The 23,996-nt window shown below is 36.9% G+C and overlaps 1 protein-coding gene across 2 annotated transcripts; it reads left to right on the top strand.

The window, feature by feature from the left end:
* Positions 1-61: 61 nt before the first annotated feature.
* Positions 62-22,785, top strand: fz3 (frizzled 3). Of its 2 annotated transcripts, none has more exons than XM_020950551.2 (4): positions 62-126; positions 201-308; positions 405-970; positions 20,792-22,785. In XM_020950551.2, exons 3-4 carry the CDS (start codon positions 764-766, stop codon positions 22,475-22,477), a joined length of 1,893 nt encoding a protein of 630 aa, XP_020806210.2. In that variant the 5' UTR covers positions 62-126; positions 201-308; positions 405-763; the 3' UTR covers positions 22,478-22,785. The 2 variants fall into 2 exon arrangements, with proteins under 2 accessions (XP_020806210.2, XP_086685485.1); XM_086829359.1 differs by having other exon boundaries at positions 62-130.
* The last annotated feature ends 1,211 nt before the right edge of the window (positions 22,786-23,996 follow it).

Here is a 23,996-nt window from a genome sequence, read left to right as displayed (position 1 = left end):
CTTTCCCTCTTTAGACTACAAAGTTTACAAATCTAACACAGAGTCTTTCTTCCTTTTGTAGAACCCTGAACCTGCGAAAAGGTCATATATCATACATTTCTGGACTTCAAGACTAGAGATCAAAATGTGAGTACGTGAAGACTTGCCCATGTTGAGGATATGTTTTGATGGGCATTAAAACGTTGAATTTATTTTTACAGACCTCAGGAAGACCTGTGCTCAAACATGTTGCAAGCACTGTCAGAAAAAAGGGAGGAAAGTGAAATGTATAAAATTTAAGCTTAAAAGAGAGGAAATTTATAAATAATGTAAGTTATATTAAGAGTATGTAAATAATGCAAGCTCTTTATCCTGTTATACTTATCATTTCCAAATGTTACTATAAAGCTTTCCATTCTTTTCAGTGTACCAGTTGCATCGAGCATGTTCGTTGCTGTGGAAGCGAAGAAAACCCAACAACCGGAGACCGGTTGCCGGCAGTTGCTTCGAAAAACACCGAAAGAGCGGACGACGACGGTGACTCTCTGTGCGCGTTTTTCGAGAATCGAAATCAAATCAAACGAATAAAACGAAAACGCGTAATTTTCGCAGTACCAAAAATATTGGAAGAAACTATATAGAAAAGATATATACTATTTTTTTTACGTGCTCGCGAGTGATATAGAAAAAAAGAGTAAATATTGAAAATATTTAAAGGAACCCCCAAGATGAACCCCGTCTGATTGAACACTTACCCTGTCAGATCTTCGATCCAAGCTCCAATATGCTGCTGATCCTGATCCTGATTCTGTGCCTGGCCAGCATTAGCTGTGGAAGCAATCTCGGCCTGAATGGCCATCAAGTGGCAGGCGGCTCGAATGGATTACAGTGCCAGCGGATCAGCGTTTCCGCCTGCCAAGGTCTCGGCTACAACATGACCGCGTTGCCCAACCTGGCGGGTCACACCAATCAGCTGGAGGCTGAGCTGCAGGTAAGCGAGCAACACTCTCTATATCCACTAGCCACTAGCCACTAAGCCACATAACAAACCCAAAAAACTAAGCCAAAAGCTGGCACGTCTCCGGGCCGCGATCCCGTGTTCTTGATAAGCTTCGCTTTTGTGTGGCCCATAAAAATACTTCTCGTCGCTTACGTGCAAAAAAAAAGAAACGAAATAAAAATAAGTAAAAAACAAAGCCATAAAAAATAGGGGGAAACATCAGCAACTAAATATATAAAAACCAAAACATTAAAGAAAAACCAAGTTGACTAAGGAGATGAGCTGGATATACACTGATTTATTATGGCTCAGAGCATTTCCTCATAGTTTAAACTGGATTTTTGATGAAATTTCAATATATATTTTATTTTATTTTGAATTTAACATGAAAGGAAACTTAGTTTATATACTCTTGCAGATTGCAAATGAAGTATAGGATCACAAATATATATGATTTATTGGGTCTGAAATAACTCCTTTACAGAGTTTCAAGCTTTCGATTAAAATTAATAATATAACCTTCAACGCTATAATAAATTAATAAAATCATAAAGTAAGAATTTGTTGTCCTAAATTAGTTGTATTTATAGATTTCTTTGAATTTAAATACCCATTTTGAAGAGCATTGCAATGAGGGCAAAAATGAGGACAGAAAAGCCAAAATAAAAATATTGTTATAGAGTCACAAACTCTGGCGAAATGTACGAAATTTCAAGAGTTTTGAGGGGGGTCTCAAAAGGGGATCTTTTTTTGAGGGAAAACAGCTCATCAGAGGGGCCGCTTCCGGCCTTCCAGTGAAACCAAAGAACTAGTAAATATAAGTTAAAAATATTAAGAAATATAATGAAAGCCATCTAGAAATTATTTGTTATATGTCAAAGTAATAAAAACAAGTAAGGAAGCTAACTTTGAGAAATCAAAGTAATAAAAACAAGTAAGAAAGCTATCTTTGATAAGTCAAAGTGTGTACACTCTTGCAAATACTCATATGAACATAGGTTCGAATATGAAATTGATCATAACTTAGCCCAAGATTCTTTAGTTTTAACTTGGAAAGCATTTCACGTTCTCATTATGATGCCAGCATATGGGGCCTAAATATTAATATATATATATAATATTAATATATATAATATTAATATATATTAATAATATTAATATATATTAATAATATTTAAAATATTAATAATATTTAAAATATTCATAATATTTAATATTATTAACAAGTTTACAATTTTACAAGACTTGGCTTTGTCATCCAAATGATTTGCATTGGCCACGTCATATTTTTCCGGGTCGAACGGCCATCACTATCACTGCCACTCTAGATGTAAACACTGGAGACGCCACGAACAGACTGAGGTGCGCAAGGCGGCAGAGCCCGCTATTTATAGGCTCCGAGTGGAGAGAGCAGAGAACGTGAGAGCGGGAGAGAAAGGGAGAACTCCAGAGCTAGGCAGAGGCAGATGGAGAGAAAGAGGTTTCTCCAGAGATGCACAGAGAGGGAGATGGATATGCCGGAAATGTTAGAGGGGGAAGGTGAGCGAGTACGAGAGAGGGGGAGAGGGAGAGTGAGCCAGAGAACTAAATGGGGCACGGTTTTGCCTTTTCCTCTACATTTAACGATCGTTCCTATGGCAGCTATATGATATAGTCGGATATAATATGAAAATCGGACGACTATATCATATAGGTGCCATACAAATGATCATTAGATATAGAATGTGAATGTAAAATTGTAAATAAATATTAAATGTATATGTGAATGAATTGAAAACAGGCATTACTTTATTGTTTTTGACATAAATATATATAATTTATATTGTATTAGTTCCTAGGCATCACAGTTCTATCTGCAAGGGTATATAAACTTCGGCGTGCTTCCTTTCTTATTATTAGTAATATATTACAAAAAACTCTTCAGGGTTTATTTATGGATCCCCAAAAGCAATGCCTTCCGAAGCTCCCAGATATTAACGATTCTCTATACCAATACCATTTTGTATATTTGAAATATTTAACCAGCTTTAATCTAATCATGGTCGGGCTGCTTTCGTCGCTTTCGAAATCAGAGCATTATGGAAATTGGTGTGTGTTATTTATGAAATATGGTTTGCATTTGTAAGCTGGCGATTTGAGAGCTCTCCTCGTTGGCAGAGGTTCCAGTTCCTATTCCTATGGTATTTTGCTTTTATCGAAGCCCTTACTCACTTTGTGTGTGCCTCCCGCTGTTTTGATTGTGTTTTCTTCTTTTTTTTCGGTGCCTATCGGGGTTTTCATTTCCATTAGCAACGCTCTCGGGGGAACAAGAGAAGAAGGCGGCAAAGAAAAAGAAGACCGAGCTGGAGGAAGGTTCCCTCCACTCATGGTTCTATCTAGATAAAAGTGGAAACAACACTTAGGGACAAATACAAATGCATTGGTGTGTTATCAGTCTAAAAAAAAACAGAAACAAAGTCAAAAGAAGTGACATTTAATTGCTTTTCAATTAGGGGAAAGGCACTCGCCTAATGGAGAAGCTAATCAGCATATATTTGACTCTAAAAATTACTTCATAAACAAGGTTTAAATATTGGTATACATCTTTGTGATATAAACAAAAACCCTCTGAATCATAACTAAAGATTAGGTCTCTCTGTAGCACCTTTTATGGCAACAAAAAGTAACCAAATTTCGTTGAGAATATGGCTTTACTTTACTTAATTCCCCAAATATGTTGCGGCTTAGTAGAGACAGAGAGAGAGAGAGAGGATCTCAACTATTTGAGGTCATCTCCCTCTTTCATCCATAATGTACCGTGAAAATGGCCCATGAAAATCGCTGAGTAGCCGCCAGAGTGCGTGAAGAGAACAGAATGGACTGGCCATTTAGTGGAGAGCTCAAAAGAGCCACAAAAGACCAAGACCAAGGAGTTAGTTGGACCCGGGGATCGGTCATGGGGGGAAACCTGTGCCGGCAAACGACACTGGGAGAAAGGAATAAATGGGCGACAAGAAAGAGATGCCGCTGTGAGGGAAATGTGCTAAGCACTGCGAGAAAATTCAATGAATTTGAGTAATAAACTAATTTAAAAGAAATATCAATTAGAAAAACATTTTCACAGGAGATTATTTTCTTCATTAAATATTATTTTTATATTTATTTAAATATTTTTTTATAAGAAATTTACCTCGTAATTTAATATATATAAATTATTTTACTCTTACCTTTGACTCAACTATTATTAAATTAAAAACTGGACAGGGATTTCTCTTAACATTTTTATTAAATATTAATAAATATATACAATAATTTCTATTTACAAAAGAACTTTAAATGTTGAATAGAATAACGATTGAAATATTACAAAAAGTTGTCAAATATATAAATATAGACAACACCCTTATTTCGCTCACTGTACACACAACGCATCAGTTTCGGCTTTGAATTTTTTTTGGGCCTAGCTCAAGATAGAAGCTGTGCGTGCGTGTGTGTGCACAGTCGAGTCCATTAACACCTTTCCTCCGACTTCGGTCTTCTTTGAGCTCTTTGAGCATCGGGCATTTCCATGCCCAGACCCAGACCCAGACCCAGGTCCATGCCCGCTTTTGGGATGAAAAAGGCAAATGTCGGTGCCGCTTTTGTTTTTCCTTTTCAATGTCCAAATCCATGTCGAAGTCAGATGCTAAGTGCAGACGCCAGAGATGCTGCAGCTAGATTTTATATATAAAATATTCATTAAATTTATTATAAATTATGAAAAACAAAGGTATTTAGCCAGGAAAGTAGAAGAAATACAACAAGAAGGCATATAATTATTTATCAATTATTTTGTACTACAAATGTCTAAAGTATTTGATATTTTCTTTAACAAATTGAACATATTTTGCCAAGTTTTATTCACAAACTTTCTGTAAAGACTTGGCCAACACTGACAGAAAAAGATGCAGCAGATACTGACCATAGATCTGGCTGCATCTCACCTTTTTCTCTCCATTTAGTTTTTGTATTTTCTTTTTGTGGGGCGTTTGCCGAGCGCGTTGCCGCCTACTTTGTGTTTTCTTTTTATCTTTAGAAAGAAAATAAAATGCATTGTCCGATCTTCTCGCGATTTTTCTTTCGTTGAAAGACAAAGGCGGCAGCAGCAGCCTCAAGTGGCAATAAAAACGAAAGCAGACCAAACCGAATCGAACCGAACAAACAAATCGAATCGGAAGCACGTTGGCGCAGATCAAAGAAAATTGAAAAAATCAGATAGCTAAACAGCTCAAAAACTATACAGAGAATCAAAAGAGATCAAATTCAAATAAGATTCCACATCAGGCGGCTATAAAAATGCACATGGACATGGTATTTACATAATCTTGCTCCTCTCTCTCTCTCGAGATCACATCAAACGGAAGGGAAGTTTACTTTAATGTGGGAAGTAGTAGTATTAGCCAGGTCTAAACGTAATTTCCAGCCAAAAGGTGCTCGTGATGCATGTATCTGGGGATCAGAAAAATTTATGTATTCAAGATTATTGTTTTTGCTTTCAATTTGGGGGTACCTTTGTGAAGTTAGAATATATACTCTTGAAGGAAATATTATTTTTTGGGTTTCTAGTATTTAGTTATTATTACATTTCGATACATTGCCAGTTTTCCCTGAGATGGTTATCTATCTTCCCGTGGGGAGGGGGCGCACTTTCAATTAATTTGCTTGTAATTGTCGCTTGACGAGCACTTTGTCGGCACTTGATCGCAACGCCCACTCGGAAAACAAAAACAAACAAACCAACAAACAGACAAACAGACAAACAAACAAACAAACACAAAAAATAGGAAAATCAACACACAAACCGATAAACTGACACTTACCAGACCGATCTTGGACATGTCACCAGAAAATGTAATATTTCCACAGTGCGTATGTGTGCTCTTCGTATCTCAGTGCCTTCAGATAAAGAAAAAATATTCGTAGTTAAATGCCGTCAACAAAGTCAACAAAGACCCATACAGACCCAACATCAAATCAGAAAAACAAAACTAGAGAAATCATTCAAGAAAATTTGAACTAAAAACTCTATATTCTGTGTAGAAAACAAATTATTTTAGGGGCTCGTTTTAAAGCCTAAATTAAAAATACCTTAAAATTAAAGAGTCTTATTTATCTAACTTTTACATGAGCAAAAATATTTTAGTTTACTTCCCTTGGCATTAAGCATTTTTATCCCCTTACAAAGGGTCTTATAATTTTAATCAGAAGCTTGAAAAACAGTGAAGGAGTCATTTCCGACCCTATAAATCATATATATTCTTGATCAGCATCAACAGGCGAATCTATCTAGGCATATAATAAAAAAACAAATTTTTGGCCATTTTTTTAAATTTTTTAAGGGGTTACATCGTTAAAAATGTCAAAAATAGATAAAAAATGTTAATTTTTTTACATTTTAAACTGAGTCCGAATTAAAATTAATGCTTTTTTGACTTAGTTATGAGTTTTTTAATTTTTGATTTTTTTTTTTCAAATTTGTATATAAAAATTATTGATAAATATCGATCAAAAAATGGTATTATAATTTTAGTCAGAAGCTTGTAATTCAGGAAGGAGTGATTTCCGACCCTATAAACCATATATATTTTTGATCAGCATTAAAAGCTGGATCGAACTAGCTATGTCCTGGAAAAATTTTAATTTTTCATAATTTTCACCATTTTTGAAAATTGTATAGGGGTTAAAATCGATAAAAATGTCAATTTTTAAACATTTTAAATGAAGTATGCAGATTTATTACCCTAATAAAAACTAGCATAGAAATGCTTTCCGAATTGAAATTAGTGCTTTTTTGGCTTAGTTATGAGTTTTTAAAACTTTAATTTATCGAAAAAATGATCATAGAAAAATATCCCTTTGTGAATATTTTAAGCTTAGTTATGATTGACTTCCGGTTTGATCCCAGAATTAAATTGCAATCTGCAAGGGATAAGCAATTCCTGTGACTTCCCAAAGTTAAGTTTCCTTTCTGTTGCCATTATTTCCCCCCTCGCATTTTGTGTCGGCATTTTATGTAAAGTAATTGTAAATATTTGAGGAAGGCATTAGCCGCAGAGCAGAGCCCCACCTGCAGAAAAATAACAAAATGAAATAAATAAATAAAGAAACGGGCAGAGAAAACATCAGACAAGGCCGCGGCCACATATAGATGGCTGTCATAAAGCAAAGGCAGCGGATGGCGACAATAAAATTGTTTGATTTTGAAAATCAGAACCCATTAAGATTGCCCAGCAACCCGGCAATGTGTGAAAGGGTATCCCCTCTCTCAATGGGTCCCCTTTGATAGACGATGTAGAAGTACTTTTGGGCAGCCCGAAAAGGAATGCCGTAAAACTTACTCGTATTTTTTATGACAATTGCCAGCGGCTTATCGCTTAGCGATATATACTATATACTGTATATAGTACATATATAGGCCGCATGACTTAACCTTAGGCTGGGCAAAGTATATCAATCCGATATCACACACACTCACTATCCATATCTAGCCGCATTTTGATTAAAGAAATTACCGCACAAATAGGGCCAGAGTCCAGCAGGAAGGAAATCTAAATAATTAAGCAGAGGCCTGGCAGACTTTATAATGTTGGTAATTCATGTTTATAGAGCGTTAAGAAGGTAAAAAATATCTGTGTAAAGTACAATTTAATAAATTATTATCGACCTTCTATCGAAACGCGTAATCCCCGTGGCTCAAGTGCCCATCACTGTCATTATATCTAGACCCTCACCACCTCTTACCAATTTTCGATAACTAAAGTGCTTTTATCAGCTCAAAAATAAAACAAAAAAATCATTGAATGAAAAGTACAAAAAAGTGAAACACTGGAAAACTCCAAAAGACACCGTTCAGAGTTAATCCGACGCTTTTCTGCGTTTCTGATAAGAGTAAAGGTAACCCAGTGTGGAGCGTAGCGTTCTTATCGCACTCAAGCGCCGCCAGCTACCTGGCTTACGATATCAAGTGCAAGCGAGAGGGCAGAACGCTCTAACCCTCTCTCTCTCCCCCCTCTGTGTGTTTTGTTTGCATTGTAATTATGGCAAAAGGCGGCATGGCCCGGTGTGCTCGGGCAATGAGAAATCCATCAGGGGCGGCATTTGAAACGACTTAACGCTGATAATGTCAAAAAAAAAGTAAAGAAAATAAAAAGCAAAAAAATATAAAAAATAACAAAAAATGCCGCTACTGCTGGCAATGTTTTTTGCTCGGCGACAACTGACTTTGAAGTCCAGCGAATGGCGAACATAACTCAACCCGAGTCACAAATGCCTTCAAGTGCACGGCACAAAAAAAGTATACATTTATGTGAAGAAAGATCTCATAATTTCTAAAAAATTTCCTTAAGTAATGAAGAAAATCTATATGAACAAAAATAAATATACATTTTAACTGAATAAATGTAGTTATTTAACAACAAGTTGCTTTTGTAAGCTGAAACTTGTCTACACAAGAAGTGCTGCTCAACATGTTTCTAGCAACATGTGCCTTCTTACTTAGCAACATTTTCTTGTGCATTTCGCCAGGTTGGATTTAGGTGTTCAAGAATATTTCTTTGGTTTATTTATTCATTTTTTGATTAATTAAGGATTTCGGATTTTATTTTAATTAAATTCAATAATTTAGGTTTAAATAAAGGCATAGACTGTGACTCTTACCTATCTTTTACTTAAACACTTCCCTTATTTCTTTCTGTGTTTTTTATACTCTTGCAATTTATCTCTGTGTATAAACTTTTTTCGTTGGAATTTTTTCGGCCTGGCCACAATCCGTCTTCATAATGATGGGTCGCCGCTCCGGCAAGTTGCAATGTTGACGAAAACAATTTGACAGGCAACAAAAATAAAAACAAAAAATATACAGGCTAAAACCCCAGAGAGAGATAGAGAGAGAGGGATAGAGGGAGATGGAATGAAATAAAAACAATTAGTTCATTCCCGAAGTTGAAGCGGCTGCTTTTGCTTTTGCTTGATCTTCTGCTGCTGCTGCTGGAAAGCACGCAAAAAATGCGGCAAGGTTTTTCAAATGCCAACCCAGGCCCAGGGAATAGGAGCTGGAGGAGGAGAACGATGAGCTCGGGGGAGCAGGAGGAGCAAGAGCAGCATTATCTTTGGAATGCTGGAGTTTTGCAAAGAAAAACCAGGGACAGAGAGACAGAGAAAGAGAGAAAGAGTGTGGAAAACAACACGAGAAGAAAGTCTAGAATTCATGTAACTTAGGGATATGAGAGGCCTTAACATGAAAGTCTTAACAAAATCTACTTTTATTTACTTTGAAAATATATAAACAAATGTTTTCAAAGGTTTACACTCCCTTTTTCTTATATTACTTTCTTAATTAGTGTTATTTAGTTATTTAGTCCATGAATATATTCAATTCTAGTCTCCTCTAAACCCAAATAGAGCAGTTCCCTTATTATATATAGCATAGTACATAGGTAATACCTTCAGAAGTTCAAGAAAGAGATGAGGCTCAGTCAAAGCAGCAGCAGGTTTGTGCCTTAAGTCTTTTGTTTTGCCTTTTTGCTTTTTCCGTTTTCTTTTTGCTTTTTGCCTGCTTTTTGCTGTGGCGGCAGGATGTTGAAGATGATGGTGAAGCTGGCTGAGTTGTTGTTGTTGTTGTTCCTTTTGTTATTGCTTGTTGGTGATGCTGTTATTGTTGTTAATGTTGCTGCTCTTGTTGCTGCTGTTATTGTTATTGTTGCCGCTGCTGTTGCGCGTAATTACATGGCAATTAAGTTAATTGAACTGCGCGCCTGCGCTCGCGTGAATTGCTCTCACTCCCTTATTTCCTTCTGGGTTTGATCTCGTTCTGCTAAAAAAAAACTAAACAAAAAAGAAAACAATGTAAAGATGAGTATAAATAAATATGGGAGGCAGCTGGCATAATTTCGCGTTGTAAGTTGGCAAAACGGCAGCTCATTTCGGTAATCCGAAATGACAAAATGTCAGCGATGCGAACGGCAGCGCATATATTAACCAATGCCCATACAATGGCCCGGCCTGTCACAGTGCCGAAGCCAGTGCCAGTCCCAAGAACCCCTTGTCCGAGTATAAAGGGGGACGGGATCCTCTCTAGCTGCAGACCGACCGGCCAAACATGTCCCAATTGTACTGCCACAAAGCCCAATTGCGCCTTTGAATGCCCGGATCGCAGCCGGAGATCGTTGCTAAAGATTATCTAACTTGGTAGCGTACCAAAAACAATGCCAGTCAGCGATTTAGAATTTCTATTAAGTCTTGGTTCCCAATATATAGAAGAGAGAATAGTTTAATACAATATTGTTTCACTCAAAACTAAATTACAAGACAGTTGGTTCTTAATTACATTATCGTATAAAGATTAGGATTTTCTTTAAATAAATTACATATCAATTAAAAGATATATTAGATTGTCGATGCATTAAATCATTATTTCGATAAATCAATGTAAACATTCAAAGCATATAAATCGATAAATTCGATATGTTACGATAGCTATTTCTCGATAAACATTCCTTGGTAAGATCGATAACTAGTAACTTGTCCTCTAGTGTGCCCTGGCTGGGTAAAGAATCTTGGGAGAGGAGTTCTCTTTTGGCTTTTGTTTTTCCTTTACCCCTTGGCAAAGAGATCCTGGCGGCTTTGGTGCATTCCGACGTCCGATCACGAGACCAGGGACTGCTGCTGCTCGTTTTGCCTTTGAATGACAATCGTCGCCAGTCAAAATGTCAATTAATTGTGAGACGACGACAGTCGTATGTCGTCGGCATCACTTGACAGTTCTGTCAACGGTCTTCGGTTGGCAACGGCAACGGCGGCGGCTTAAAGCCAGTCAGCCAAGAGCGACTTAAGTCAGAGTTAGTCAGGGTTAGCCAAGTTAGCAGTGCATTTGAATCCGTCCCGTATCCGTATCTTATCTAAGCTAGGGCTAATTAGGAATGCAAAATGTATCTTTGCATCTGCCGCTGATGTCATTGTCTCTGCCATCCCCATCCCCATTCCCATCCCCATCCCCATCCCCATTCCCATTTTCATTTTCATTTTCGCCTCTCTTGGGCGTTTCGGCGATTTATCATCGCATCGTTGTCGCCACGGGACGGCATCTTAATTATGCAAATTACGGAGCAGAATCAAGTCAGCGATCTGCCCAGCGATTGAAACAACTTCAGCCAAAAATATAAAAAAAGATAGATATATAAACCACATACTCTTAACTGGGGATGGCAGGAAAATAGCAAAAGTATCGAAAATATTCAAGTTGTCAAGTTATTTTGTACATCAATATAAAGCTTGTAGTGTATTTTCATTTTAATCAGAAACTTGTAGTTCTGTGAAGGAATTGTTTCCGACCCTTTAAATTATATATATTATTGATCAGAATGAACAGGCGAATCTTTCTGGGCATGTGGGAAGAAAAACAAATTTTTTGAAATTTTTTCAAAATATTATAAGGGGTTACATCGTTAAAATTTATAAAAAATGTCAATTTTTGAACATTTTAAATGGAGTATGCAGATTTATTCCTATAATAAAAACTAGCATAGGGCTTCTTTCCGAATTGAAATTAATGCATTTTAAACTTAGTTATGAGATTTTAAAGTTTAGTGTTTTTAGAAAAATATTCATATAAAAATATAGATAAATATCGGCCCAAAAAATGTTATTATAATTTCAGTCAGAAGCTCCTAACTCACAAAGGATTCATTTCCGACTCTATAAATCATATATATTCTTGATCAGCATGAAAAGCCGAGTCGATCTAGGTATTTCCGAAAAAAAAATTTTTTTTTTCAAAATTTAAAAATTTTTTAAGGGGTTACATCGTTAAAATTGTCAAAAATTGATAAAAATGTAAATTTAAAAAAATTTTAAATGGAAATGCAGATTTGTTAACGTGATAAAAACGAACACAGGACAGCTTTTCGAATTAAAATTAATGTTTTTTTGGCTTAGTTATGATTAATTTCCTATACGAATAATCGCTTTATTTCGTCTTCACAAAGTTAGCTTTCTGTCTTGTTTATTATCCAATATTTATATAAAGGAGCATTGTTATTTTAATGGGTATATAAATATTTAATGATTAAATCATCAATATTTCATACTTTATCGATATCATCGATATTTTCGATATAGAGTTTACTAAAGTTCTATTATTATTGGGTTTATTTTGTATTTTGCTTTTTAAAAAGCATAATAATTGTTAGGTATATTAATGGATATATATTTAGTTTTCTGCTATTTATTCGATTCCCATAATATATCGATATACCAGCATCTCTAGCATCGAAACACAAATATACAGAGGCAGCAGCTGCGGTCCGCTCGCTAATTGCAAACGCTTTCGTAGCAAATTAAATCAATTGACTTTGAAGTTGTGCCGACTTCACACACATCCCCATCCTCTCCAGCCTCTCCAGCTTCCCTAGTCCCTCCAGAGTCTCCGTAGTCTCTAGGCCACATCCACCTCCAAGTCGAACTCCACCGCGGGGCCCCCGCTCTGTGCCGGCAAACAGCTGTCAATTCGAGTCAGCGGCGGCTCAAGTCCGAGCAGCTTTGAATGGCAACTAAATCAAATAAAGCGCAAATCAAATAAAGTACCCGCAAAGGCATCAAAGCGGAACAAGCCGACTAGGAGATGCTCTTCTTCATGAAATATTATAAATAAATTTAAGAGATATTTATTTATTAATCCCAAGAAGGCTACTCAATCTTCTCTGAAGTCTAGAAAAGCTTGTGGATAATATTTCTTAAAATACAATTTAATCTAAGGAAAGGTTTTAGCAAATATCTAGCAGCGTATCTATAAGATACTTAACCCGCTTAGCCGCTTAGAGATAAAAAGCCGCCGTAGTGACTAACTTGACTTTGAGCTGCCAAGTGGCAATGGTGCGTCAGGAGGAGGCTTCACTGTCTGTCCACCTGTCTCTGGCGTATCTATGTGTGCATCTTTTGCGTGTGCGGCATTTTCAGCTGGCATTTCGCAACACTTGTCACGCCGACAGCCGGCAAATTGTTTGAGGTTTGTCCAAAACCGAAAGTTAAAGCCAAACTCAAAGCGTAAACGAAGCTAAAGCGAAATTAAAGCCAATGAAGCGTGCCACTGAAGATGCATCTTGCACATACAGATACAAAAAAGGGCTATCCACAGACACTTGTTGAATAAATATCTAGCAGAACTCTAGTTATTATCCAAAATATATTACGACTACTATTAGTTAGAGGAAATAATTAAAAAGCGGCCTGAGTAAATCCTGGACAGCGTTCTCCTTCACTAAACGCATAACAAATTCCATTCATCGATACTTAGATGGCATGGAGCCACGCTCCCAAAACCCATTACCATTTCGAATCCCATTTTCGAGTTCCCTTGGGCGCTTAAGTCCATAATTTGTATGCTCCACTCGGGCCGAAGATGCTCCATAGATGGCAATACGGAGACCAACCACTCCCATGGACACTGGACACTGGACACTGGACAGTGGGCACTCCTCTGCCACAGCCAGCGTGGAAAATTATAAATTAATCCATTACGTAGATTATGCAGATGTCTGAACGCATTAAGTGTCCCCCCGGTTGATCGAGGAGAGGATCGAACTTGTGGATAATGAACGAACACATGAGTGGCTTTAAGTCTGAGTGTGATTCGGGTCTTTGTCTTCGTCTTTGATTTTAATACACCTTTGAAAGGGTATTATGAATTTAGTCAGAAGGTTGAAACTCTGTGAAGGAGTCATTTCCGACCCTATAAATCATATATATTCTTGATCAGCACAAAAATCCGAATCGAACTAGCCATGTCTGGCAAAAATTTAATTTTTTCCAAATTTTCATAATTTTATAAGGGGTTACATCGTTAAAACTCATAAAAATGTCAAATTTTTAACATTTTGTATTGAGTATGCAGATATGTTAATCTTGTAAAAACTAACTTAGGACTGCTTTCCGAAGTAAAATTAATGCTTTTTTGGCTGAGTTATGAATTATTTAAGTTTTGATTTGTCTAAAAAATTGTCACTGGAAATTATTGATAAATATTGACTTAAAAAATGGTATAAGACCTTTAGTCAGAAGCTTCTAACTCGCAAAGGAGTCAATTCCGACCACATAAATCATATATATTCTTGATCAGCACAAAAATCCGAATTGAACTAGCCATGTCTGGCAAAAATTTAATTTTTTCAGAATTTTGAAAATTTTATAAGGGGTTACATCGTTAAAATTGTCAAAAATTGAAAATTTAAAATTCTAATGTGGGTATACAGATTTATTAACCTATTAAAAACTAGTATAGGAAAGCTTTCCGAATTGAAATTAATGCATTTTTGGCTAAGCTATGAGGTTTTTGAACTTCGATTTTGTCGGAAAATATTGATAAATACAGAAAGCGAATATTTTAACTTAGTTATTGTGTATTTCCAATTCGTTTCTATAATTAAATTGCAAATGCCAAAAAAATATAATATGCGGCGTTCCAAAGTTTGATTCCTTTCTTGTTTATCATGTTTTTGTTTACTAAAATATCTTTCTTACATATTGTTCTTATATTTTCTTAATTTTCTTAACTTCGTTGCATTTTCTCACCGTGTAGACATTTTCTGCTTGTAATTCCTTTCCCAAAAGAGATATATACATATATTCAAAGTCAAAGTGCCGCTGGAGCAATTTGATTCTCCCTTCCACTCCTATGCTTGGACTTGGGCTAAGAAAAAATCATTAATCAAAATCGAGAAATCATTAGGGCCGCGTTTAGGCTGCGAGGTGTCAACTCTCTCATTGTTGTTGCTGTTCTGGGCCTTGTAATTGAATTGTGAACACAAAACTCGAGTTCGGGCATCGAAAATTGAAGGAAATTAAATGTTTCTTTTTTCGGCCAGAGTTTGCCCCCAAAAAAGTGTGAAACATGCTGCGAAAGAGGCCGAGAAACTGGAAAACAAAATTAAAAGAAATAGCCGCGAGTCAAACAGCAAAGTAACCAAAAAATAAAAAACAAAGAAAAAAGGAAGGAGAGTTTGGAAGAAAAACCCAAAAACCGAAGCGAAATGCTGAATTTGGACAAGAGGGGGTGCTCAGTTTTTTTTTTCGAGATTTTTAAGTAAATTAAGCAGAACTCTGTGTATTTCTTTTTGTTGTTCGTTGGTTTGATTCAACCAACCGACGACACAAAAGTTAATTTCATGATTTTTCAAAATCCCAGCAAAGCCAAAAAGAATTCATTATTTTAACAGCCGGCAAAAATGTCGAAATTCATCTGAAATCATAGATTAAATTAAAATAATTTTTTTTTCTAAAGATGGAACTTAGTTCTATTGGATTTAAGTTTGTTTTTTAACTTTAATAGAAAGGGAAATGTTTAGAAAAATCTCTTTAAAAAATGTATAGTTTTCCAGCTTAAAATAAAATGTAAAGTCTCTTATATAATCACTAAAGAACTTATGAGAAACTACATAAATTGGCTAACATTTTAAAATGTGTCTAATGACCACTGTAAAACCTAAACACAGTGTGCAAAAAAAGCGTTTAAAAGTCACAGCAAAAAGCCATCTCTAATGCCTTTTTATATTTGCCGACTTGGCCAAGTCTCAGTAATAACCATAATTTTTGTGGCGAGACCAAAACGAATCTGTTGCTTTTGGTCGGGTGGATGGGCCAGCCGCGGCGAATTGCACACTTTTTCGTTGACTTTTGCGTGGCCAAACAAAAAATAAAAAAATAAAATAATACAAAAAATAAAAAACAAGTAAACTTCGAAAGAAACACGAAGAAAAAAAATGCTCAAAGCGTTGCAGATTGCATTCGCTGTGCCGAGAGCCGATCATCATCATGATGATGATGATGATGATGATGGCCAAAGCAATGCCCTTTTGCATTAATAATACATTTTAGACACTTGGCCCGGCTAAGCTTATGGCTTAAAAACACTGCTTCAAGTCACAATAATTTATTTTTAAACATGCATATTTGTAGAATAATTTATTTAAAATTTTGGTTGTGTGTATTGCAAATGAAAATGTGGTAACTATAGCAGGATAATAATTATCGAATATTTTACCATCTCAAAGTATCAAAATATCGTTTTGTTATCGATATATTTTACTTTTTAACGAAACGTAACTTCAAAGGATATTTTTCTCTTTATAAAAATTGTTTAAAATGTTGGAATACTTTTGATTTTGTTGCATATTGAAGACAATGTGCCACTCTTTTCTGCTCCCACTCGTGTGGCAAAGCGGCTCTATTAGGCTGATTGCCCTTCCGTCTTGCTTTTTTCTCTGTTCGAGTTTCGTTGGCCATAATGATGATTATAATGGCCTGGGACGATGATGAGGTTCACTTGCCGGACTGCATCATTAAATTATTATTGCTGGCAGCTATTTTTCAGAGAGCCGCAGCGCACAAAAGCCACAAAAATTGGAAATCGCGTGTCTAATGCTCCATTCGAGATGCCCGCCGGTCGGGATCTCCGGCTCCATCTTTCGATATCTTTGGGTTCTCGGTTCTTTTTTTTTTTTTTTGTGGCCTAATGTGGCTTAATTATACAACAACAAAACTGTCTGCTTACTGTTACTGTTAGCAGCCAAGAACGTTAACAAAGCGAGGCCCCGGCCATCAAATCCATGTCAAAAGTCCCGCTCTGGGAGTCCGAGTCCGAGTCCAAGTCCCCTTTGGAGATTGGCCATCGAAAGGAGATGAGACTCCGAGTCTGAGACCCCTGCCTTTGCCTTTTTTTTCCAGAGAAAACGTCTCTCGATAATTTGATGCAGCTTTTTTTTGCACTCCTGTTTTCCTGCCTGGTTTTTATTCCATTCATTTCTTTCCTTTTTTTGCCGTCTGGCCCAAAACTTCCTTTTTTCCCTGAGTTCCCCCTGTGTTCCTGTGGTCCTGTTTTTTTTCCCCTCGCTGACTTGTCTAAAATTCCACAAACTCATAAATGTTGATGTGTCCAGTCCCAGGTTCGTCATCGTCATCAATGTTGGGGCTTTTGTATGATGGACAACGGACACTACTCAGCACGGCAAAGAAAAAGAGATCAGTTTTTAGTAGGGATATACATCGGGAGGGAATATGATATGATATATCTGCTAAAATATCAAAATATCACATTTATATTATATCGAAAATATCATTAGATATCTTTCGATTATTCTGGTTTGATATAACAAACAGAATATTAATTTATTTAATATATAGCCATGTTGCAATATAGATTCTTGTTTAAAAAAAAGGAAAAACAGAGGGTGACTTGGGGAAACTATATACTCTTGAAGGTAGATCATGGAAATCATCATAACTAAGCCAAAACTACACTAATTTTAATTCGGAAAGCTGTTCTGTGCTAGTTTTCATCAGGTTAATAAATCTGCATAAATAATTTAATATTTCTAAAAATTCAAATTTGTATCGATTTTTTAAATTTTAACGATGTAACCCCTTATAAAATTGTGCAAATTTGGAAAAAATTGCATTTTTGCGGGACATACCTAGATCGATGCGGATTCTTGTGCTGATCAAGAATATATATGATCTATGGGGTCGGAAATGACTCCTTCGCGAGTTAGAAGCTTCTGACTAAAGGTCTAATGTCGTTTCTTGAGTCAATATTTATCAATAATTTTCTATGATAATTTTTCTATAAATCAAATTTTAAATAATTCATAACTCAGCCAAAAAAGCCTTAATTTTAATTCGGAAAACGGTCCTATGTTAGTTTTTATAAGGGTAATAAATCTGCATACTCCATTTAAGATGTTAAAAAATTTAAATTTTGGATCAATTTTAGACAATTTTAAAATTAGAAAATTGTGAAAATTAAAAAAAAATAAAATTTTTACCGTACATGGCTAGTTCGATTCGGCTGTTGATGCTGATCAAGAATATATATGGTTTATAGGGTCGGAAATGACTCCTTTGTGAGTTACAAGCTTCTGACTAAAATTATAATACCCAGGAAAGCGTATAAAAATAGTTTATAATACTGATATTTGTTCTATAGGAAACCAAGTAAAAACTATAAATAAATAACAATATTTTCCCGATTATATATATAGTTTAGGGGCAATTTAATATTGTATTAAAAGTACTAAAATAATGTACAAGTTGTAGAGGCTTTCAATCTTCATAGAGACCTCTATATCTCTTACAATTTTCCTTCAGTGTCTGGGATTTATTTCGCATCTCAGCTGAAGGGGGAATGTGTGGCTTCGTTTGAAGTTATTAGATTGCATGGCTGGTAATTGACAATTAATTGCCATCGACAGGCTGCAAATGGAAATGGAATGAACTCCACTCCGAGCTGGACATGTTTCCATGTCTCGTTTTTCTCTGGGTTTCCATGTGTGAAGTCTGACGCAAGTTTTCACACCACAGCATAATGCGGAAAAACGTGTGAGATTGTTAATGGAAAATAAACAAGAAAGGCTTTTAAATATTAGAGTTTCAAACAATAAACACAGGGCGAAGCTCTGGTGTGAAAAAAAACATAATGGACGCTTCTTTTTCTCAGACTTTACTTTCGAAAAAAATATAATAAACTATTAAATTTATGGTGGGAATTGAAGTGCATGAATTAAAAATATATATATTTTTACATAAACAAAAAAGAAGCAAACAAAAGCCATAAAATCAAATGTATATATACATTATTTCCAGCAAAATCCCTGAAGCGGATAGCTGAAAACAAAACAGCAGATAATCATTTACATTACACGATCTAATTTTGCAATTTCAGCTAATTTAATATCAGGCATTAGCCGCTGTGTAAACACGCTGCAATTGTTGCAAATGGCAAACATTTGTTAAATTAGCTTTGCCGACTGACTTTCGGCGGAACATCAAAGCGAACCAAGTTTTTATTGCAAAATTATAGGCAGAGAATCATTGTGTTTCCCTTACTTTTCCTTAATTTTTCTTTTGTTGTATTTTTTGTTTTTTAACACCAAATTTCGATCTAATTATTTCGTGCTTTCAAGTCTGCCGGCGGGTTTCGCCGAAAAGCAATACAATTAAATGTTGTTAATTGATAAAACCTCACAAGATCGAGTGGAATTTTTTCCCGATATCTATATATATCTAATAATTATATGCACGAGGATTGTGAAACAATTGTTATTATTTATTGACATATTATTGATTTGTTTAGAGCATTTATTTTTAATTTGTGATTTCAATTCGCTGCTTTGCTTCTCCAGTTCCTCACTTTGATTTTCGATTTGTTTATACATATTTGTATTTGTAGATTCTTTTCGATATACTTTGTGGGCTTTTGATGTTAATGTTTTCAAGGTGTGTGTTTTAGTTTTAATTTGGTATGAGTTTAAATAATGTTGTACCCGTGCTAGGTATTATAATTTTAGTCTGAAGCTCAAAACGCAGTAAAGGAAGCATTTCCGACCCTGTAAATCATATATATTCTTGATCAGCATAAAAATCCGAGTCGATCTAGGTATATTCCGCAAAAATTAAATTTTTTCCAAATTTTCATAATTTTATAAGGGGTTACATCGTTAAAATTGATAAAAATGTTATATTTTTAGCATTTTTTATTGAGTATGCAGATTTGTTAATCTTGTAAAAACTAACATAGGACTGCTTTCCGAATTAAAATTAGTGCTTTTTTGGCTGAGTTATGAATTATTTAATATTTGATTTATAGAAAAATTATCATAGAAAATTATTGATAAATATTGGTTCAAAAAATGGTATTAGACCTTTAGTCAGAAGCTTCTAACTCGCGAAGGAGTCATTTCCGACCCCACAAATCATATATATTCTTGATCAGCATAAAAATCCAAGTCGATCTAGGTACGTCCCGCAAAAATTTAATTTTTTCCAATTTTTCATAATTTTACAAGGGGTTACATCGTTAAAAGTTCGAAAGATTGATAAAAATGTCAAATTTTTAACATTTTTTATTGAGTATGCAGATTTGTTAATATTGTAAAAACTAACATAGGACTGCTTTCCGAATTAAAATTAATGCTGTTTTGGCTGAGTTATGAATTATTTAAGATTTGGTTTGTCTAAAAAATTGTCATTAAAAATTATTGATAAATATTGACTCAAAAAATGGTATTAGACCTTTAGTCAGAAGCTTCTAACTCGCGAAGGAGTCATTTCCGACCCCATAGATCATATATATTCTTGATCAGCACAAAAATCCGAGTCGATCTAGGTATTTCCTGCGAAAATTTAATTTTTTACAATTTTTCATAATTTTATAAGGGGTTACATCGTTAAAATTTCGAAAGATTGATAAAAATGTCAAATTTTTAACATTTTTTATTGAGTATGCAGATTTGTTAATATTGTAAAAACTAACATAGGACTGCTTTCCGAATTAAAATTAATGCTGTTTTGGCTGAGTTATGAATTATTTAAGATTTGGTTTGTCTAAAAAATTGTCATTAAAAATTATTGATAAATATTGACTCAAAAAATGGTATTAGACCTTTAGTCAGAAGCTTCTAACTCGCGAAGGAGTCATTTCCGACCCCATAGATCATATATATTCTTGATCAGCACAAAAATCCGAGTCGATCTAGGTATATCCCGCCAAAATTTATTTTTTTTCCAAATTTTCATAATTTTATAAGGGGTTACATCGTTAAAATTGATAAAAATGTCAAATTTTTAAAAATTTTTATTGAGTATGCAGATTTATTACCCTAAGAAAAACTAGCACACGACTGCTTTCCGATTAAAAATTAATGCATTTTTGCCTTAGTTATGATCAATTTTGTTTACCCTTAATTTGCGTATTTTTCTCGTTTAAGATTCAACTAATTTCCCAATTTTTCTCTCAAAATTTCCCCACAGATCGCCAAGCTTCTGCCCTTGATCGAGTCTGGTTGCTCTCGGCGCGCCCGCTTCCTGCTCTGCTCGGCCCTGTTCCCGCTCTGCACGCCGGATGTGCCGCGTCCGGTGACGCCCTGCAAGTCCCTCTGCGAGACCGTCCAGAGCGAATGCTCCCAGAATGCTCCGCCGGAGCTCATGGAGCTGTGGCCGCCGTTCCTGGGCTGTGCGGGTCTACCCCAGCCGGAGAAGCACGAGCTGTGCATGCGGATACCCGAGGAGGGCGAGGCACCCACGACGAGTCCTCCCTCGGGTCCACCTGAGGGTCATCTGCCGGCTTTATCGACGGCAGACAGAGAGATCTCCTTGCCGCAGCAGCAGCTACAGGCATATCGCTTCTGGAACAGTGCAGGAGGAGGAGGAGGCGTCGGAGGAGCAGGAGGATCTGCAGCGGGCTCGGGATCAGGAGGAGGAGGTGCCACCCAGGGACTAGCTTCATTGACAATCCTCTGTCCGCAGAACTTCAGCGGCAGCCACCTCGATCCGGATGTATGTGTGCCGCAGTGCCAGCGAGATGCCTTCCACACCACCGCCCAGAAGAAGCTATCGGAGAGCCTGATCCTGGGCCTCTCGGCCGTCTGCTTCGTGCTCACCCTCTTCGCCCTGGTCACCTTCTGGGCGGAGCCCACTCGCTTCGGATATCCAGAGCGACCCGTGCTCTTCCTGTGCCTGTGCTACAACCTGTTCAGCGTGTGCTACCTGGAGAGGATCGTGTTCCACAATCAGGCAAGGAGTCTGGCCCAGCTGCAGGAGCAGGGACGCCCGGCAGGCTTAAGGTCGGCCTGCTTGCTGAGCCCCCCGTGCCTGGCCTCGTATATAACCACCTCTTACCTGAGCTTGTGCGCCGCCAGCTGGTGGCTCATCTTCGCCCTGTGCTTCTACCTCTCGTCGCACAAAAAGTGGTCCAGTGAGGCGCTGGAGAAGCGCTCCGGGCTGTTCCACGTCCTGGCCTGGGTGCCACCGCTGGCTCCTCCAATAGCTGCCCTGCTCCTGGACCGTGTGCGACCCAGCGAGCTGACCGGAATGTGCTACGCCCCGGGATTTGTGGAGCTACCCGCTTTGGTGCTGCTGTTCCTGGGCCTGTATTTTACGCTACGCGCCTCCAGGTCGCTGCATTCGCTGCAGCAGCAGCTCCAGCCGACGCTTGCCCTGGCCCACCATCGTTTCGGCCAGATTCGGAAGCGTTTCGTCATCTTTTCGCTGCTGTATTTCGTACCCACGGCCGCTGGAGTGGTGGCGGCACTGTGTGAACGCTACGCGGACTCGGTGGTGCCCAGCTGCTCCACGCCGGAGGACTGTGCCTCGCCCATGCCGCTGAGTGCCTGGCCGGCGCTGCTGAGGATCTTCTTCCAACTGGTCGGCGGTACACTAACCGGCCTGTGGGTTTGGTCCCGCAAGACCTGCGAGAGCTACCGGAATCGCCTGGTAGCCGGCGGCGCAGGAGGAGGAGGAGTCGGTGGTACCCACACCTCGGCGCTGATGAACCCAACCAAGTCGGGAGCGGTGGTTGGAGCGGGACCGCTGCCCAAGAAGCATCTGTATACGAGCGGGAAGTCCATGCTGCCCAGCGGTGGCATTACGACGCCGCTCTACGCGGGCATCAGCTTCCACAACGTGCCCGTCTATAACCCGAATCAATCGAGGGTTTAGGTGGGGGTCAGTACCAAGATGGATCCCCTCATCATGAAGCATCACCAGCAGAAGGCTTTAAGCTCTGATCTGAGTACGTGGACCTCCATGTATGCGTAGTTTGTAGGAATACCTGAAATGTGTTAATAGTTTTAGAGTCTAAATTGTAATTATTATTATTATTATAAATAGTAATAGTTCTTTAGCTAATTGTTAAGCCTGTACATAGAAAAAATGTGTTTTTTTTTACTATAATTTGAATTAAGCTAAAAAGTTTAATTTAATTAATAATTCTAATGAAATTGTGAATATTTTGTAATAGAAATGAACTCTAGATGTGTTTTACTGGGGAATGGCTGGAGTTTCGAACCTTTGGATCTTGTCTTGGAAGTTAGCTTTGAACCCAACCACAGCAAGTGGCGGGAACTGATTTAAATTCGAATTCAAATTAGGCCGATAACATATGTGGCGGCAATCGATCGCCCGTTTAAATTTGAATTCAAATTTGGCGGTTAAATTCACTTATTTTCCTATTTTGTTGTAATCTGTATATTGTTGTTGTTGTCAAGCGTAGTTGTTGTAAAAGAGTTGTTGTTGTTGTTGTCGATGAAACCCCGGCTTCAATCGCTTCAATTTCAGTACAAATTCCTTCATTTCTGGATCTGGAGTACCAGGCGAACAGAATCAGCAGCAAGCAGATTTATTTCCGAGCAAAAGCTCTCGAATCAGAGATGTCACTTTAGCTATATTGTATTTGAGCTTTCAATCTAGCTAGAAAATAGTTAAGTTGTCACCCCTATATGCAAAAGCTATATAGTGAAGTTTCGAACCTTCTTTGGATTTTGTTCGGGGAAGTTAGCTTAGAACCCAACCACAGCAAATGGCGGCAAGTGATTTAAATTCAAATTCAAATTTATCGATTAACTTGTGTGGCGGGAACTGATAATCTTTTAAATTCAAATTCAAATTGGGTCGTTAGCATACATGGCGGCAACAGAGGCTTGTATCTCACGAAGGAGTCATTTCCGACCCTATAAACCTTATATATTCTTGATCAGCATCAACAGGCGAATATTTCTAGGCATGTAGAAAAGAAAAATTTTTTTGGTAATTTTTTTTTACAATTTTATAAGTTATAATTTTATCGTTAAAAATGTCAAAAATTGATAAAAATTAAAATTTTTTTTTTATTTTAAACTGAGTATGCAGATTTATTAGCGCAATTTAAACTAGCATTTCACCGTTTTCCGAATTTAAATTAATGTTTTTTTGATTTAGTAATGAGTTTATTTTTAGATTTTTTTTGTAGTTTTTATATACAAATTATTGATAAATACCGATCAAAAAATGGTTTTATAATTTTAGTCAGAAGCTTGTAACTTATGAAGTAGTCATAATAGTATAGTATAAATAATATATATTCTTGATCAGCATCAACAGGCGAATCTTTCTAGGCATATAATAAAGAAACATATTTTTGGCCATTTTTTTTTTTTTTTAATTTACAAGGGGTTACATCGTTAAAAATGTCAAAAATTGA

The sequence above is a fragment of the Drosophila serrata genome, unplaced genomic scaffold (genome assembly GCF_035046125.1).
Source record: "Drosophila serrata isolate PLE 108 unplaced genomic scaffold, ASM3504612v1 contig_190, whole genome shotgun sequence".
Lineage (NCBI taxonomy): Eukaryota > Metazoa > Arthropoda > Insecta > Diptera > Drosophilidae > Drosophila > Drosophila serrata.
The sequence above is the reverse complement of the archived record's forward strand: the minus strand, read 5'-3'. Positions and strand labels throughout refer to the sequence as shown.